Source organism: Scatophagus argus, chromosome 3, assembly GCF_020382885.2.
Source record: "Scatophagus argus isolate fScaArg1 chromosome 3, fScaArg1.pri, whole genome shotgun sequence".
Lineage (NCBI taxonomy): Eukaryota > Metazoa > Chordata > Actinopteri > Scatophagidae > Scatophagus > Scatophagus argus.
In genome coordinates this window covers 19,814,108-19,834,430 of record NC_058495.1, presented here as the reverse complement: position 1 = coordinate 19,834,430, position 20,323 = coordinate 19,814,108, and the positions used below count along the sequence as shown (strand labels likewise).

Below are 20,323 nucleotides of genomic sequence, written 5' to 3'. Positions count from 1 at the left end.
CAAAGAAACATCAAAGTCTGTCAAAATCACTTTTAGTTCATCTGGACAAAAGCACCTGATTCTGGACTGCTGGTTGGACATTTAAATATGTCACCTTGGACTGTTTTATTGTTTTCCGATGATTCAGAGACCTAACAATCTCATTGAGAAAATAGCTGGCAGTTAATCGATAGTAAAAGCGGGACTAAAGCTTCAGCTTTGGCTTGTTACTACACAGATCGACAAATAAATCCCATCCTTCCTGAACCAAACTGTCTGTGTGACTGACCTGTATCTTATCATCGTTTGAACATAAACATATAAGGCTACGTTACTATCAGAATAACTATATTACAGTCAGTTGATCTAAAGAAGAAACATTGCATCATTCAGCCGTGATGTTGGCAGGGAGAACTTGAATTATTTGGAATAAGCACTTACCCAAAGGTAAGTATTCAAAGGTTATCTCAAGTCTCGACTGTGTAATTTTTGCTCAAGTTGTCAATAGTGGGGCTCAAAGGCTCACAGGCATGCAACTGTACAAACTGCTGAGGGTCAGCTTCTCCCGCTGACATTACATTTATCCTACAAAGTTACTCACTCTGCAAAGACTGAATTTTTATTTTCACGCCTTCCTTTCCCTCCATCTGCTTCTGTCTTCTCCCTGCAGGACACTTTAACGTTAAGAGAACAAAAACACAAGAATGTAATCATGAAATATTTGCATTTAATCTCTCAAATTATATACACTGTTTTCACACTGTATTCAAGATATCCTGTCAATATACATTTACGATTATAAAAAATCTAAGTACAAGTGGACTTTTGATTTCCTTTTTTTCACCTCTCTGTATGGAAGCACTGCTGAGGTTTACCAAAACCTTTAGGCTTTGTGAAACAGGCACAGAATTAAGCATTTCACACAAAACTGAGCAAATAAGACATGTTGTACAAAATTCACAGCATGGATACTTCACTCATCTCATCTGAGACACAGATAAGGTATTGGATGGATAAATGGACTTGGACCAACTTGGACACGGTCACAGGCTGACTGATCCACAGTTAGCTGTTCGCCTTTTTCTTCGAAGTGCCATCAAACGATTTCGCAACTCATGAACGGGATTTTTTTTTTCAGTCATACTGAGCATTTAAAGACCCTAAAGCTGAGGCTAAAAGGTGTTATGGAAAATGGAATGCAAAAAACTGTTGCGTCGCTAGAGCTTTGAAGATTTCCATGATGAGATTATGCTGAATTTTGTGATGTAGAATAATAACAAGCCTGGCAGTGATTTATCCCAATTAATATACATTTAATAAAAAGAAAGTTGAGAGCCAATTTGCACTGCACAGGTGAGTGTAAAAATTAAATTCCTTTGTGATACAGCACCTTAAAACCTCAGATAGCAATGAAAAGCATTGTTTGGAAGCTAGCGTTCATTTTTAAAAACATGAAGGCCTATCAGAGCAAAGGCTTGTGGTCACTGAGGTCTGAAGGTTTGAAAAAAAAAAAAAAAAGGCTGACGGTGATGAACTGAGGCTGTTATGTATGTTGATGATAGGCGGACAAAGTGTAGCTGGATTACGCTGAGTTTTCTATTTCTTGATGGCGGCCACTGCTTTCACGGCGGCGTCATCCAGGTTTTCCGCCGCTGTGATGGGCAGGCCGCTCTCGGTCAGAATCTTCTTGGCCTCGTGGACGTTGGTCCCTAGCAGACACAGGGAAACATGATTACGACAGGCACCGACAACGATGACAAAAACTGGCTTAACAAGGTCGAACCTGATGTGCCATCTGCACTGACGTGAAAACCACACTGTGTGAAAGGCAAAGAGCTCCTTTGGAGGAATCGGTGCACATGATGACAGATGGATGGGAGTTATGGGTGAACGGTGGCAAATTCAACTGCTGATCCGAAAGTGGATTTTTCTGTGAGCAATGCCAGTGAAGCGATGTGTGTGTGTGTGTGTGTGTGTGTGTTCCCCCTGGCTGTGGCGAGGTCAGGGGTAGCAGGTGCTGGGTGATACGGCTGCATCCATGCCCCCGGTAGACCCACAGCCAACCAGACAGGGAGACACCCGGAGAGCCTCCACACACTGTGGCCAAACACCGGCCTGACATGCCTGTCACAACACAGGGCAGGGGGCACCGCAGGGGACCAGGGGACGGAAGGACACGGAGAGGCAGAGGATGACGGCGGGGAGAGGCAGGGAGAGGGCGATGGAGTAAAAGGTCAAATGAAGCAGAATCGCCCACGCTGCTAAAACAACAAAGGCCAGCTGTTTATGTGGCATTTACTGATTTCACACATGAAGACATGACGGCAAAGGAAAGGCCATTTACAGAATCTGTCTGATCTGCTTTCAGCAATTCTCTTCTCAGTCTTGTCTTGGAGTTTCTTCATTTCATTTTCTTTTTCACATTATTTTTTTAGTTTCTGTCCTCATTTTTATTGTATTTTTTTTCTACTCGCTTTGCTGCCTTTATGCTACTGGAGCACCTGAATCTTCCCCCTGAGAACCAGTAAAGGCTTTTCCTATTTCAAACAGTCACTGGATCATCACATACCACTGAAGAAACCCATCATGTAATCTGATTACTTTGTTCTAAATGTATCATCTTCACCACCTTACTGTACATGTGTGTGTAATTAAATATGCTCGATGTGACAATAACTGCGTGGAATGGTGGCTCTTTGTAGTTACTCTGACTAAATATGTGATGTTAAATGGATGAAGTTGTGCGTGTGTGTGTGTGTGTGTGCATACTCAGACACTTACAGGTTGACCTTAGCCCTCCTGGCTGGCGTGTAATTAAGACTGCATGATATGTGAATTCTCCGGAGGCCCGGTCACACCGATCAATAGACCTTTCATGAGGAATTCAATTACCAGCACCACTTAACGCCTAATATTTCATCTCTTTTGTCCAGCCAGATAATAAGTCATTCCAAACACATTTCTGCAGGCTCACACTCCAAACAATCAATTCTGCGATGTAATTAATTAGAATAAGAGCAGGACGAGACCTTGCTCTGGCACACAAACAGGGGATTGGGTGTCGCAAGTCATCTTATGAACAAACAGAACAGAATATTCTCAATAGCTGCGAGTCTACAGACAAATGTACAGTCTCAGCCTGTGCTGAGGTAGCACACAGCAAAGAATGTTCTACATTCAATAAGCTGACCTGTGAACGTCTCTTGGATTGACGGATCCATATTACCATACTGACAGGCTTATTTGTCAGATGATTAAAACAAGTTTGTTGCAGCACAACAAACTTGAAACAACAGGAGATAAAACTATGGGAGAAGCAGCCATATGTCCTCACAGTAAATACATAATGCAAGAGATATTCTGAAAAGACAAATATGCCTATGGAAAGTGTATACAGCACTGAAGTAAAGTAAAGAACACATGTATTTTTGCACTCCCCCCCCATCCCATAAATATTCATTGGAATCAGAAGTGTGTGCAGCATTGTTCAGACAATACCTGTGTTATCCATGTAATGTGTGAGGGGAGAATCACACAGCTGTGGGAGTGAGAAAGAAAAGAAATTCATTTACGTGCTTCTTTTTCAGCACGCACGTGTGTGTGTGTGTGTGTGTGTGTGTGTGTGTGTGTGAGCTGACTGCAGTTCCACTGTGAGCAGTAGGGAGCACTGATAGCTCACAGCAACTCAGACAAGGACCAGCTGGATACAGCACCACCAGTTATGTGTGTGTGTGTGTGTGTGTGTGTGTGTGTGTTTGTGTAGAGTAGCCAGGAATATAAATGTTTGTGTTCACCTGCAGCCACTAGGTGCTGCCAGAGACCTACTCACAGCTTGGACCCTGAAACAAGCGGTATACACTACAATGCACACACACCTATGAGGCATGCATGAGGAAGCTTAATGTTGCAGGAAAATTAAATTACTTGTGATTGAATGTAAAGAATGACTGTAAAAGAGGATTTTTACTGTCCCATCACAGAAAACGGTCTGAATATACGTCCTGGGTTTTATGGTCTTATTCATCAGTGCCAGTGAGTGAGTGAGTTATGGCTGTTAATTACCTGAGCTGGTGGGATTTCTGGCTTACAAATCAAAGTGTCTGTTGGAATTTAAATCCCAAAAGTATCCCGCACCACCACTTCGACTATCCACAACTCTGAAGGCTTCTCCAAACTGCTCAATGATAGATCATCTGACACCTCTTTCAACACGCTGTTCAAGCCAAAACAACAAACGACCAGGCGGCGTTAAGTATTTCTCGTAATATACTGCCTCTTCACAACACGTTTCTGACGGATCTACGCTCTAATTAGCAAGCTTCCTTGTGATTATTGTTAAAATGCCACTTTAACGTGGGAGTCAATTACAGGCCAACATATTTCAACATGAAAATAAAGCTCAGCGCTGAGCCAAAGACTTGTGCCAAAACAACTGTGTTGGTGCTGCAGTTCTTAAATTTGCGGCTAATTTTTTCTTAACAAGCTGAATTGGTGAAGCTGAAGTCTGATGAGAGGAGACTCCATCCAGGCTCGGATCTACGGATTAACTCTAAAGGTTCCCTACGTGTCAAGAACAAAACAAATAGTGTATTCTTGTGTCAGGTAAAAGAAACGGAAATGATGTGAAGCTCGATAACTAACCTAAATCAGCTTCTGTGGACCACAGCTTGATACATTTGCTCTGAATTTCCTTTTCAATTAAAGTAAGACTCAAGATTTTCTAGAAGAAAATCCTTCTTTTTACAATTGAATAGTTGAATTCATACGTAATAAAACACATCTGTGCTCACTTCAGGGCGCTAAAAGGTTTCGTTGTTACAGCCTCGAAGAGTATGACCTGAAGCGAATGGTCGTTAAAGTTTAGTTAAATAAAGCTGTGCAAATGACACTCCTGAGTCTGATGGCTTTATGACTCATTTTCCTACTTGTGCTTTTGCTACATTTTCACAGCACACATTTTGACTTGCCACAGCAGGAAAAGCACAGGTGTTACACAGGTGTTAGAGGCTCTGTTCTATCAAACCGCCCAAGTAAGCTGTGGCTGCTGTGGGAAAACCAAATAACTAACTTATCATTCTGCACTGTTTCACACCATCAGTGACACCAGAACAGACGTGTGTGTGTGTGTGTGTGTTTGAATAAAAATAATACATGTCACAACAGTTCATAACACCATTCACTATGCCAGAACAGAGGTGCTGTATCTTTTTACAGTGTTTTTTTTGTCACAAGAGAAAACACCAGAGGTTAACTTGATAACTGGTGCAAAGACATTTTCTTTCATTGCCGAAGGTCATCGTACTTCTTCCTACTTTGATTGTTAATCCTCCTAATAATCAAGAGCGAACAGTGTGAATTTTCGTCCTCACAGCCAAAAAAAAGGATGAGCCCAGCTCCTGCCTCGTTCACCCTGTGTGTCAAACATCAAATGCTTCTCACTGGAACGCAGAGAGAGAGTTACTCCTGAAAGAGGCAGACGTCTTCTCTTTGATGTGCTAGCCAATCATTAATCAAAGTTTTCATGTTTCTTATGTGATCCAGACTCACACACACTTAAAGAGCACCGCTGACATTGAACGTTTATAAAATGCATCTTGTCATTTAAATCCATCTCGGTTCTGATAAAGAACCTGATTCCATCAAAAAGTAATTATTTATTAATTATTATCATTGTTAATTCTCATTACGCATTAAATGTATCAATTTAAAAGGCTAAAACAGCAGGTGAGATCAGTTTCAAAATGAGCCAGTGTGAGCGTATTAAGTTATATCCGTTTGTATGAACACGAATATGTGGCTGTGTGCATTGCTGTAGCAGGTGGCTATGTAAGTTATAATGGCACTGTCAGGGCTGTAAAGGCCATCTCAGCCGTGCTATAGGACCTCGCATCTCTTTTAATTAAATGGGAGAAAAATGGCCAGATCTCCTTTTGAGGAGAAAACAGCCTCCACTGTTTTACAGACAGTTGGGGAATGGCTCCGTAAATCAATAGTCTGGGCAACAGAGTTAAATGAATGTAGTCACCTTTTTCCCAGGACTCTGAGGGCTATTTGAGGGGATTTTTTTTTTTCCCACTGGGACAGACAGCATCCTCACAGAGCAATATGTCTATGTTCACTCTGTGGCCAATGGGGGCACTGCAGTACTTCATCCAGTATCTCTTCCTGTCTATACCTTAAATATTTATGTGTACAAGTGTGTGTATATGTGCACTGTCGGGCGCATCTGTTAACTGAATTTGCAATGTATGAACACAAGCATGAATACTACAGCCCAAACACTGGGTGTGATTTAGTTAGACTCAATGCTTCACGTGAGCCTGTCTACTAATTCCTCTCAATCAGCATCTAGACTACAAGGCCCTTCTCCTCCACGTATGGGAATATATAATTCTCCACCAATGATATCAACCCAGGCCTTTTAACAGAGCCTTCCCAATTAAAAGTGTGCCAGTTAATCCATTCTGATCCCGTTGGAGAGCACTGGGCCGTTCTCACTGCTCTGTGGTCAGCCTAGGAAGCTGAGCTGATTGATTCTGAACCAATCTTCTCCACGAGACTGCAGCCCAGGACGTAATGACCCACAGCTAAAGCTTGGATTAGGACTCGGCCAGGAAACCGTGGTTGAACCAACCACCAGCAGTGACCTTCTGGACTCAGCCTGTTTGTGAGTCAGGCCGAATTACGTGGCCGAGTATGAGAAATGTGTGGTGACTAATTAAGTCTGCGGTGACACATTTCAGCTGCCACTTACTCACTCCTCTGCCACATGGTCAGCATGAGGACAGACAGCGGACAGAAATTACACAGATGCATGTTTTGCACCTTAGGCGTGGCGTCGACACTGACACCTAACTTTGCGTGCAGTGGTAATCTGTGGGAAATTTTGTTTCAGGTGCAAAATTATTTCAGATAGAAAATCACACACCTGAGTGATATTTGCTTGTGTTTAGGGGGGGAAATAGTCAAAAACAGTTTCACAAATTCTTCAGGGATGGTGATCATTATGTAGACTCTGACCTTCGCTAAATTTATCAATCCGTGTGTGTACGTGCTAACAGGCCTCATTTGACTGAGAATAAAGCCTTTACATGTTAATATGACAACTAAACTTTCCACACGCTACTGTGCTCTGAGCAGCCATATTCATACCGCACTGGGGTACCACTGTGGACAAATGCCAGACACCCTTACCAACAAGCCACGTTAGCAGAGTGTGTGAGGACATACAGTATGAAGTGTTGAGGACTTACCAACACACACACACACACACACCCACAGACACACACCCTTGGTCTCTGCTCTGGATGCACCACTCAGCAGGATCTTGACAATTAAGCTACCCACCAACTGGCCCCGTGCCTCCCGGAGTCACTGCTGCTATCCCACACACACACACACACACACGCTCACGCACACCCACACAACTGAGGTTCCATTAGCATATACAGGTGAAAGGTGAGCCAATCAGTGTCGTCTCGACTGTTATTCTGCCAGGCGCTAATGACGGGTGCGGGGAAATGTGACACGTATGAGAAACGCTGGTGCTGTCCTTGCTGAGACACTGGGCCACAATGGAGATTGATGGTCTCCGGAGAGCACAACAGCTGCAAGACAACGGCTGCAAAGTTTAAAATAAGGTGCTCTAAATCCCGCTGCGCTTATGCTTTTAACCAACTACACCAAAGTGTTAATTACTACAATTCATTTAAATTATTAGCGTTATAATTAGTCAGTGCTGATGTGCATAAGACACTGAAGCTAGCAGCCATATGGGTTGTGGCTATAAGGTTTGTGTTCACAGTGTAGGAAGGGAAAAGCAATAACAAGAGCTACAGTATTGGAAAAAAAAATCCTTCACGAGGTGAATAAAAATGCTGGCTTTTAAAATTACAATTAAGATTCAATTCATTGTTCTTTTGTGTGTGTGGGTGTGTGTGAGCACATGTGCGTCTTCCCACCTTCCAGCCTGACCACCAGCGGCACCTTCAGCTCCAGTTCTCGACAGGCCTTGGTGATGCCGTTGGCGATGATGGCACAGTTGACAATCCCGCCAAAGATGTTGACCAGGATGGCCTCAACCTGTCAAAGAAGAGAATGAATAGAATAAGTGAATCCAGTGGTGGAGACACACCTGTGCGCAAAGAAAGCATCCGTTTGTCATAGTAGGGAAGTACGACTGAAAAGTGAGTGCATTGTATTAGGTCTGAGCCATGAAATGCAAAAGGAAAGTAGTAATGTGAAAAAAGACGCACCTTTGTAATATCTAATATTCAACATGCTGCGTGAACAAAGTTTATCCAAACCGCTGCTCAAAACGGTCCACCACTGACAAATTCTCACAGCAACACTCATTTACGTCCACTACAAGTGGAAACATGGTTGACCAGCAGTGCAAAGCTTACTGTTACAAGGTTTAAATCTCACTAACAAGACATAAAAACTGAGCAGTCTCACTGCCAACTTCGTGTACAGTACGTCTTGTACCTGGAGGCTATACAACACTGTTCCACGAGAGGCAGAACGAAGTGACATGTTGCTGAAGTTAAGAGGGCAGCAGCAGGTGAAGGAGGCAACACTGGGGCATAATAATAAACTTGGAATGCACTTGCAAATGTTATGACATCCTGTGCTTTCACGATTTCACATTTCCCGAAAGACTATTGAGAAAAAACCTCCGAGCTTTGAACACACTAATTTGAAACACTCTCACTGTCTGTACCATCTTCCCTTCAGCTGTCTTGCGGTTTCTCAGCAAAAGATATCTCCAACTTTCTTACAAAATAAGCACAGCACTGATATTGCTAAGTAGTGAAGCAAGGCAGCTAGTGTGTGTGTGTGTGTGTGGTGATTACACTAACTATCTAGCACTTGGTAATTACCCTGGCTAGCTCAGTGGAAAAGTAGACTGAGAGTACACAGGATTAATCCTCCATGTTTGTTTATAATCACTGCTAATCTGTTAGTGCCGATTTGGATGAGCAGCTTGTGGGTGTGTGCGCGTGCGTGCGAGCGGGCGTGCGTGTATATAAGTGTGTGCGTGTGTGTATTTTTTCAGTGTGTGGTAATGATGTTTATAGGGAGAGAAGATCAAGGACTTGGATAGCTATCAGAGCGACAGCCATGGCATTGTCCTCTATGCGCTATCCAAATGAGCATCTCCTTATGAACAGCAGCGAATGACACAAGACCAGGAGAGAGTTGCAAAACAAACACAGACACAGGCAGTAGCATAAAGACTCAGACGCCATGCAAAGACACTGAGCAAGCTGTTAGGTCAACACAGAGTACTGTTTCATGCTGATTAAGTATATCACACAGGGATGTGACCAGGAATGCAGAAAACAAGGGGAGAAGGCAAGCAAACACGAGCCCCGAACTACAAATGAACAAATTAAAGCAAAACAAAATTAATCATGACCTCTAGATTACACATGTAATAATACATCATCAGGTGTTCTAACACGTTAAAGTAATGGATGAGACGGAGGAAAAGAAAGGCAGCCCATTGTTTTCTGTGGCTGGACTCATCACATAGTATTTTGTCACTTACACAATGACCATTTACCAAAGTAAAAAGAGGAACATTTGGGCATTTTCAAATTATTATCCATTTTGTAAGATTTGAAGTATTACTTGGATGTGCATGTTCTGCGCTCTTTCAAACGATGAATTGTTGTGATACACCATTTTAACAAGCCAATTACTGATAATTTCTTAAATACGGGATTAGATATTTAGAAGATATTTAGAATCTCTTTTGTACTAGTGCACAGCTGTGTCTATCATATTTTATCCCTGTTAAAGGGGCCCTTCAGGGACTTAGCACTGCACTTTCATTAAGAGACAGATTAATAAAAGAATGGCAACATTCATGGAGCAGATGCAGAGATATCCTGACTTTAAGTCTCTGCTATGGATCTACCTTGGAAAGGAAAAAAACACTGAATCCCACATCTCCCACAATACAACTCATTAGTGCCTTTTTGAAGACATACACCTGTTTTTCACAGGATGAGTAGCACTTCTTGTGACAAATAAACTCATCTTCCTGTGTTAAATGGGCGGAGTGCCTTTAGGACAAATCAAGACTACATGCATACTATGCTACTGATGGGAATCTGCATCCAAGACACATTCATCACACACGGATGTGTATGTGTTGACTGTCAGACTCTACAGGCGTGAATGTCGGCGTTCATAGCTTCCAGGTGCACATCCAGATGTACTTACAGACACACCACACTGCACAGTCCTACTACAGATAAAAACACAGTCCAAAAAAAAAAAAACCCCTTTGTTATTAACACAGTCTATTCACAGTCTATTCAGTGGCATGAATGGAAATGTGTTAAGACACTGAAAACACTGCATGAGCGTTCAGCAGTGTGAGGTAGACAGATGAACGGAAAGAGATGTGAAATGATATCAGCTTGCTGGTTCTCAAACCTCAGCCGTGTATTGAACAGCTCCTCTGACAGCCTGTGAGGCACAATCTGCATCTGCAGTGTGTGTGTGTGTGTGCTGCCTCAGGGCATGTGTGTGAGCGTGTTTCTCCACTGTCCTTTGCAGGTGTGGTCCACAGTAGGTGCCACACACACTTCACATGCGTGTAAACATTGCAACTGCAACTATTTTACAGTTAATTTAAAAGAAGACTGAAGTAGAGATGCATCTCTGGAGCTTCAATATTAGAAATCCCTATAAGTTTGAGGCTGTGTGTATGTATGGTACATCTTTAACCCACATTGCCTCACACTGTTGTACATATGCATAAACAAAGATCCTATGAAACAAACATACTTGGATGAAATGAGACACACACACACACACAGAGCTTTATCTGGCTCCCACTGGGGGGCAGCAGAGATTTAGGTGCCTTTTTAACAACCTCACCAGAGAAGGCTCTATTCTCACCCTATCTGCAGCCCATTTTTCAACTCTGTCTCTTTTGGGAAGAACCATATTTCTTCCATTCATGCGTCTACTATTGACACCCATGTATATTAATGATACATAAGACATGATTTATGTAGCCTGGCACAGAAGTAAATGCAGTTTATAGAAATATGGATGTGGCGAGTACTGAGATGCACTTTGCTCTAAGTTTTTTTTTTTATTATAATTTCTCTGGTTTTGGTTTACAAGTAAATGTGCAGCCTGAGGGATGTTATTTTCCCCATACTAACCGTCAGACAAACGCAAGCAGACATTTGATGCAGAGGTTCTTCCGCTTCTGCCAATTTTGAGTAAAGATCACGGATGCAGAGCTACTCCCACACACATACACAACTACGTCACTGTAATTTAAAGAGAGATAATGTGATACTGTGTGTCCAGAGGGAAGACTGCTGTAAGATGAAATTATGCAGGGACACTTGGGATAAAGTAGCAGTAAAACAAAAATGTGCACATCTTATTCATCCTTCTAATCACATTCTCTCCTAGAACAGCTCATTCATTTCTACAATGCAATATGTAGTGGTTTGGTCAGACATGCTGGTCCTTTCTGTGGCAGACTAAGCTGGCCATGTTATGGTTAAAACAGATTGCTTCTTTTTAGTAAGGTACTGGCCTATATGGGAGTTAAAATGCCACAGTGGTGAACTGAAGCAAAAGAATGGGAGCCAAATTTAGGGTCAATCTCCTTGGTTTGATGCCCTCTCCAATCAAAAGTGTAACACTGCTCTGCCCCATTCAGCTCACAGCATCTCAGGAAACCAGCCTTAAGGTGAGAAATAGCACTGCACACTCCAATCCGACTAAATTCTCCAACATCACACTCCTCAGCAGCATTTTACCTCCTGTCAAAGAACCAACTACAGCCTCTTTCCGTAAAGGCATTCATTTCAGGTGAGCTAACTTGGCAGGAAGGTGGATTTCTTTCATCAGAGCTCAGCATAAAGGCATCAGGAGTAATGTGCCAGCTTGCTCTTTTTAGAAGATCTTTGTGCGTTCTTTCACACAGTGTTACGGCATGAGCTTGTGCCTTCTACCTGGGTGCTGGTGAAACGATTCAGATTTTACAAAATAAGATCATTGCTGCTGGCATTACGATGCCCTGCCAAGGCCAGTCAAAAGGGGCCTTCGCAAGAGAAACAGGCTTTTCTGCCTGCTATTATACGCCTCACTAACTGCATTTTAGGGCAAGTAGGAAGAAAAAACAACAATCTGATATGCTCACGTGGTCATGTATTATACTCCTGCAGTATGCACGCTTTCATGAATTGCGGCTGGACTGTAAATTTAACGAAATATAATTATATTGTATAGACATGATCATAAAACTATCAAATAGATTACATTACCAAGACAAAGCTGGAAAGCTGCATCACATGTTCAGTCCATGTAAAATCCTCATATTCCTTCCATATACTGATAAATAGCAAACAAACATGATGTACTTCTTCCTCAAAGTTTCAACCCAAGGGGGAATAAAAACATTGTATTCCCTCTCATTCTGCAAGGCTCCTTGTCACAAGTTTTGCGTGCATTGCTGAATTATCACTCAAATACACATTTTCATGCCCATACCCCTGTTAAGCGCCACTAATCTCTCTGCAGGGAAGAAAGAAAAGAGAAAGCATCTTGTTTCCTTTGTTACCAGCAAGCAGATAGGAGTAGAAACAGGCAGGGCTGGAGATGGGTGTGTGTCTCTCTGTGGCCTATTAAGGGCTATTGTTCTGTCTTATCTACTGGAGACAGCCTGTACTGTCACCGCCTGCTCTGGCAGGCCTTGTTTATTTGTTTTCGATCTGCTGAGGGCCCCGCGCTCAGCCCTGGGGCCACAGGTTAACATGCACGACTTCCGATTTAAGGCATGCCCGTCTGGCTCTAATCACACATCATGGAATGATGAGACTGTTTGTTGGGGAGAAACGACTATTCTGTTTCTTTGCACATTACATGGTCAATGTGTCGTTTGGGATTTCTTAACATTTGGTTTGGACTTTCTGCCACAGTTTCTACCACTCCACGTTGCATCTGAAACATGAAAGTATTTGGCATAGCTAGTCACCATTTACTTTAGGTAAAGAAACTGATGCAATTACTAAACGCACAACATTTTCCCCTGAACAAAGCCAAAATCGTCAGTATTATATTATAGTAATATTTCTATATGTTTAAATATAGATAACAAAACATGAAAAAAAAAAAAACTTGTCTACGTAGTCTACACAAATGTGCAATATTTTGCATCCTTGCAACAAAACATAAAGGTGAACATTGTCACTACAGAGCTTTCAGACACAGCTTACAGTGTTTTAGAATCATTTCAGTCCTTGAAATTACCCACACTACACAATTTTTGTGTTTCATGCCACAGCAGAATGATGAGACTGTGTGGATGAAAGGAAGAGCATGATTTCATGTGTTCTTTGTCATATGTGTTGGGAACATCAAATCAATCTTTCATGCTACGTTTACTACTCATCAGTTCTGTTGAACTGAGGAGCAATTTTGCCTGTGCAAATCTATTCTTAGAGATGGTACAGAACAACAAAGAGAGAATGACACAAAGACAGAGTGAGGGAAAAGAGGGTCTTGAAGTCAGAGAGTGAGGCGAAGTGAAACAGATGGAGGAAGAGAGATGGAGAAGAAAAGAGACGGAGAGAGGTGATGGGAAGTGGTGCGGTCCCTGGCTTCTATTGAAGGCTAGGATTGGCCCTGGCAAGGAGGGATAAGAGGGAAATAATTATCCGGCCTGCTGAAGCATGACAGCCCCTTCTTGGGACTGCGGAGAGACAGACTGAGCGTTATGTCAAAGATTGGCCATGTCACTGGTGAAGACACCTCTTGACAGACAGTGAAGTTTCACTTGACGGTAAAAACCCCACTGCAACAGGCGGCTAGATTCCTGCCTGATCAATATCTGGTGGAGACAAGGTTTCATCTGGGGGACATAAAGATGGAATCACTAAACTCAATCTATTATCTACATTGCCTTATGTTAGCTCCTGTTTGTATGTATCACTGACATTTCCAAGCGTTTTGGTGTTATTTCATGCTATAAAAAGGATAGAAATATGTAACCCAGCTCTCTCAAAATGAAATGCTATATATATCCATGGAATACACTGTACTTCCTGTGGGCAATTTATCCGAATTTGATTTTCAGAAAACAAGCTGCTGCTGATTTCTGACCTTATCCTTCTTTAAACCAAAACCAAAATGAGCTACAGGCACACACTACAACTCTTCATGTCATGCAGTACCATTTTACAACCTGAACCCCACATTGATATTTCTTGCTCACATTTATCCACATCAGTGAGTCTTCTCACATCTGCCCTGGCCAAGAGTACTTTACGAGCACTCAGCTACCTCCCACCTCCAACCCCTTCTGATTTTTCTTTACAGGCCAAAGAAGAGAAACCAATCAAGGAAGGAAAGGCTTTGCTTCCTGCCCAAAGAGGCTTGTGTGAAGGTATGGGTGGGTGTGGAAAGGGTGAGGGTAATGAGGAAAGGTGAGTTCTGGCAGAACCTATGTGACCAGAGAACGGATCCTGGAGATGGCCAGTAGAGCTTTAAGGTTTACCGTCTCTTGTGAGTGAACAGTAGGGTCATGGTCACAATAGGTGAGTCACAGATATGCGTCACCACCCACAAACAGAGCAGTCATCAAAGCAGTATTTTAGCACCAAAATCACATGCAATGACTCAATGGGCTTTACAGGCTTACAAAAGCAACAGTCCTGGGGGTGGGAAGAGCTATTTGACAAGGCAGACATGGAGGTTACGTGGTGCTATGGATGACGTCAGGTTGTTGTGGTGGCTGTGTTTCTTACCCTCAGTAAGAGATTTATTTGCTCTAGCTTATTATAGCTCTAGTTGAAAACACATTACAATTTCTGGGCCACTAACATTTATTATTTGAGTGTAATAACTAATTGGACCAAATGTGATCAAGTCCGTTCCAGTCTGGGCCAGTTGGTGTTGACAGTTGGGAGATAAAATGATACAGCATGTGGTGTTTAATGATTGTAATCGTTTACCTTCTGATCCTGTCACTGCCAGACATTCCCATTAAGATTATTTTAAACATCTTTGACAGGTGTGGGCAGCACAAATAATACTAATTAAACAAAAAGTGTCTGCAAAAATATAAATAGTGCAGTGCGTCACTACTGAAAGTACTATTTTATAATTCCTCCCTCATTTCACACAAAGTTGCCTTTCTTCCCTTTTGAATTATTTTCTTAGATTTTTTTCAGTATAAATGAGCAAGAGATTTTTGATGGATCTATTTTTTTGTTTTTGCTACAGTCATACAACATTTTTTGGCAGTTGTCGAGTGACATGTAGTAATCATTGTCTACTTGTATTTGTGTCTGTGACAGAAAGCTCATTATTTAAGATGTTTTACACAATTCAAGAAGATTATTTTAGCAGAAAACTGACATGTGAACGATTCTTTTTACAGATAATTCCAAGTTCTATAGTAGAATGATATTTGGAGGTTACAAAACCAAAAAAAGGTCCTTTTTCACAGTCCCAGAATTACATTTTCAAGCAACGCCATTGCTTGGCAAGCCATAATGATGTGTATTTTCTCCACTGGATCAGGGCTGTGACAGTCCCTTCCATCAGCCATGCAATGTCTCGTGATAAACTGATTGGCTCAATATGTGTGATGTTGGAAAGCACAAATCATTGCTAGGCTTGAAGATTGCTGTACTTTTGTATCTCCTACATAACCAGCAATCTCTGTGGTTTGGAATTTCCTGTACTTATTTTCATCTAAAATATAGTAGACTCACTGTTAGGTAGCAGAACTACTAAGGTAGTCTTTATTGTAAAGCAGTAACAGGAAATGCTTGGAATAAAGCATTTTAGTGAAAACAACAAACAGTAGTGAACAAGATGAGTGCAGAGGACCTGCATGCAACAGATACTTCGCAGTTTGTGTGAAGCAGCAAACCTCCAGCACATCATTAAGGTAAACAACACTTTCTACTGTTGCATTCTGTGTTATGGAAACACAAGCTGTGAGCGTATCACAATATGTAATTGCGGTTCAAAGTACATGTGCATCTTGGCACGAGCATTCCCAACTGTTTGGGAAAAATGCCAACAGTTAAAGGAAGTCGACTGCATTTGACTTTGAGTGCTGAGGCAATCTGTGCTTGCAAACGTTATCTCTGTGGATGTATAGTACTTGAGGTTTGTGGTTGCTATGAATGGATGCACCAACTCAATGTTTAAGGCTGCTATCATGTACAAATGAAGATTTACCAAGTATACATTCTTAACAACACAACACCACCAGTGTACAATGTAGACACCAAACACGAAGCTTTGGTGTATTGTTTAAAATGCCACTGACGCGTCAACAAATCCGGATTTTCTTTCTTCCATCATCATCATCACATGAACATGTGGTAAGGACTTTTTCCTTTCTCTTAGTAATTAGAAAACAGAATTGTCATGGGTTTCTTTCAATGTTTTAAAGCATTTCCGTATGGCTTCACCGGGTTTATCCCTCACATCTGGCTTCTGATATTTGAGATGACAGTTTATTTGTGTGGCGTTTTTGGTATCTCTCGCGCAGCACATTCAAGTCGAGCAACTAATCAGACATATCTAGGAGTTCAAAAAAGTGCAGTCTCCATGAAAACAAAATTGAAAAACATATTGTGCAGGCATCCAGTCATCAATTACATTAATATGATTGACACATAAAAAGAAGCTTTCATCTTGACACAGTTTAAATTTAAGTCCAACTATTTGTTGCCCCAGGCCAAACTGAATATGTTTGCGAGATGCGTTTGGTGATGTTGTTCATCTCTACTGCAGCCTCCACTGCTGCCTTATAATTTCAGCATTTATTATAATACTTTGGTGAAATAGAGTGGTGATCGTCATGATAGCTATTACTTTAATGACATTCCACTAATAATGTACATTTTTTACCAGCATGAAAATCTTAGATTATTCTTTTTGTTATTGACCATGAGTGACAGCGTGTATGCAGTGTGCAGTATTTATGTTTAATAAACCTGTTTTGCCTGGGAGCCTGGAAGCTAAATTTGAAGGTCAGCTCTAACAACTCTTTGTAATGGAGATGAAGGCACGATGCGCCTGGTGTTGGCCTGGTGGCACAGTAGACCACCCTGTTGCTTAGGGTTCGATGGGCCTTTTAGGACCAGTGGATAGTTCAAATCTAGCAGGTACTGAGCCATCAAGTGTATGTCACAAAAAACTTTTAGATTTTAAAATTAACCCTATGGTTGACAGAAAGCAGATACAAAACACTAGACAGACACAATGCGTGATACAGAGTGAGGAAGAGACACACTGACCTCTGTGGTGAGCGGCAGGTTTGTCAGATGTCAGCGAGGGATGTAGAACTCATCTCCTGCTGCTCACCTCAGGGTATCAAAATGCCCCTGAATCCACACACAACTTAACATACACGTACCAACACACACATACACTGTAAGCCTGTCGGTAGACACACACCAACATGTGCACACAAACCACTTTGCTGTGAATTGAACTACACAATTGGAGCCAACGTAGGGCAGGCATATTATTCATCCCCAGAGGGTGTCGTGTCACTGCTGACAGGCAGACATAAATATTCCTCAACCTCTTCACCAAGGGTTAATGGCTGTCCATCAGGCAGCAATGAGACGTACAGGGCAGCACGGGCTTGGTATAGACACACACAGTATGGGCACTTTCATTGAAATAGCAAGGTCACATATGGAGATGGGGGGAAAAAAACAGAGAAAAACCACATGAGGCAGGAATACTCTGCTGCAGCATGTTTACATGGGCACAGATAAATAGATTTATATACAAAATCCCACCCACACACCTGAAATCTCCATACAAATTTACATTCGAGTGCACCCACGCAGATTCGTACATAGACTGAAGCTTTACCTAAAAAGTTGAGCACTGTTCAGTGTGTTGTGCTCGACTCTGCTCAAAGCAAGAATTATTTTACTAAACTGAGGAAATGCATGATAGTTGGGGAATGGCATACATAATCACCTCGGAGACTGGGTACAACAAACCAGCAGCTGAATATAAAAGAGCCAACATTTCCCACTTTGTTCCTAATGCTGCACGGCCAATCAAAATTAATTTATTCTAATGTATGCACACAGAAGGTCAATTATCCAAATGATTCCAGTTCAGATTGCACCTGATCTTGGGAGCCAATGAGCCATCGAAAGGGCAGATGGGTGTGCTTTGCAAGGCAAATCATCGTCCCGGCCCTCTTTTTTTTGTCACCTCCCCACCATTTGCATGTCTAAATGTGCAAGCCATCCACTCACCTTTAGAGAAGTGCATTCCACTAATGGATAAACATCTTAGTATTTAACTTGTGTAGGAGTCAAGCCAGAGAACAAGAGACTGTATGCAGTAGGTGTAGTCATGGTCAGTCGCTACAGAAACACTTGCCATAAGAAGTATTCAAAAGGTAATGAAGATTTCCTTGCAATTCTATTAAAGTAAACGCAAAGATATCTCATCATTTAAACACAGGAGTGAACAGATCAAATGGAGAAAAAAAAGATTATTATACACCATGCTGATTAAAAGCTATGTTATTTGCTGGAGGTTGTATTGGTCTAAACCCTAATTTCACCACAATACTATCCGATTAGATGACGCTCCCCATATCTCTGCGGCGCACGTATCTTTGTGAAACCACAGTAAATGCTTTTTGAAAAGTTGTCATGGACAGGCTATGCATGTTTAAAGAAGATTTCCAATCTTACTTCAAGACCTCACTTCACTCTGCCTCAAATTTAGTAGCATATGTGCACTTTTCCACTTAAAGTCTTTTATAAGAGTGTTACAGGACCACATTTATGGCAAACCGTGCTGTTGCCTGTTAAGCAGCGTTCTTATAATTCATCTCACTCTTTGGCTGAGAGACTGGTCACCAGTGCTTTCTGGTAACAGCTGGACCTGGTGTGTCCATGCTCTGTTACTCGAATTCTTTGGTTACATGGGGCTGTTAGCTCCTCCTCAGTTCCCTTTTTGATCCTTCTGTGAGTTTCAGCAAACCCTGATGTACAGATCCCATCCCTTTTGATATTCTGTAATGAAATTTAGTTAATTTCATTAAATTAAATTATGTTATCTGATTTTTGAAATGGTGTGATGTAAAGAGCCATGGCAAAGAACAGGTTTTAAAAAATAGGATTCTAGGTATACATGTGAAAATACTGTACCTCCAGGGCTCTTTCAAGCTGTGAGACCGGTCAATTAAGCGGTCAAGTAAAAACAAGAAAATGATCTTGTGCAAGATTTCATTATGCAAAATCTGCCACACATACACAGCAATGACGTCAACAACAGAGAAAACAAAAAATATACAACTAGTGTAAAAATTTGTAGAAAAAAACAAAGTAAGTGGGTGATGGTGATTTTAGAACACCAAAACTGGAAGGACAGAGGGGAATGAATCACAAAGAAATGGGTAAAGGGAGCATAGGATAACTTAATATTTTCTTCTGGAATTGGATGTTTAACTTGAGAGGCAATTTAGCACAGCTGGGATAAATTCAGAAAGCTGTAATTCTGATGATTTGGAGCTTATCTTCATATGATTTTCTCAACCTTTGCTGGCTGCCTCCAAACCCCTCTATATATAATGCCCCTTTCTACAAGCCCACTGATTTGTTTTTCATCCTCGTCAATGACCGAATCACAGCCGTTATTGAAAGGCGATGACTGTTTTTCAATGCCACTCAGCTCTGGCTAAATGAGTAATCTAAAAACTGATAGAATAGGCATATTTTGCACTCCCCTCCAGCCTTATCTCCTTCTCTTGTATTCACCCCCTGTGGGTCCTTCGAGGTCTAGGAAAGCGGTTGCTAAATTGTTAGAAAACACCCAAACCTGTTCGAAACAGATGGGCACAATCAGGGATTCATTTTAAAAAGCCAGACATGGATACATGCACTGATTGGGCATGTTAGCGTGCTTACCCCGTACTTTCTTGCTGCAGTGGGAGCGGTTACATTAAATTTTCCTATGTGCTTAAGCTTCATCAAATGGAAAAGTGGTCCGCTCTTATATGCAAATGCAAAGGATTCTTAGTTGTCTTCCCGAGGAGGGGGGCAACCAATGGCTCCAAGGCTGACATTTTGCCCTGCAGACTTTTGATGGAGCTCTGGAGAACAGAACAGCATATCAATTAGCTATTAAGGGTTTGCTCAGGTATTAGAGGGATCAGAGAAACCAATAAAAGCCTCAAGAGGAAAAGGAAGAGGCTGAGTAGACTCCAGATCGATGGAGGTCTCATCTAGGGGCTTGCTCCTTGTCAGGAAGGGCATATAAGGTGGACAAATAATGAGACCTTTGAACTGCAGGCTGA

The 20,323-nt window shown here is 41.8% G+C and overlaps 1 protein-coding gene across 1 annotated transcript in view; it reads right to left on the bottom strand.

Moving 5' to 3' along the window:
* Positions 1-686: 686 nt before the first annotated feature.
* The window catches only part of suclg2 (succinate-CoA ligase GDP-forming subunit beta), a 76,390-nt gene continuing 56,753 nt past the window's right edge, over positions 687-20,323 (bottom strand). The window contains exons 10-11 of the mRNA XM_046384550.1: positions 7,941-8,061; positions 687-1,688 (exon numbers count right to left, since the gene is read on the bottom strand). Coding sequence (XP_046240506.1) covers positions 1,576-1,688; positions 7,941-8,061 — 234 coding nt within the window. The 3' untranslated portion in view covers positions 687-1,575. The remainder of the gene's footprint in view (positions 1,689-7,940; positions 8,062-20,323) is intronic.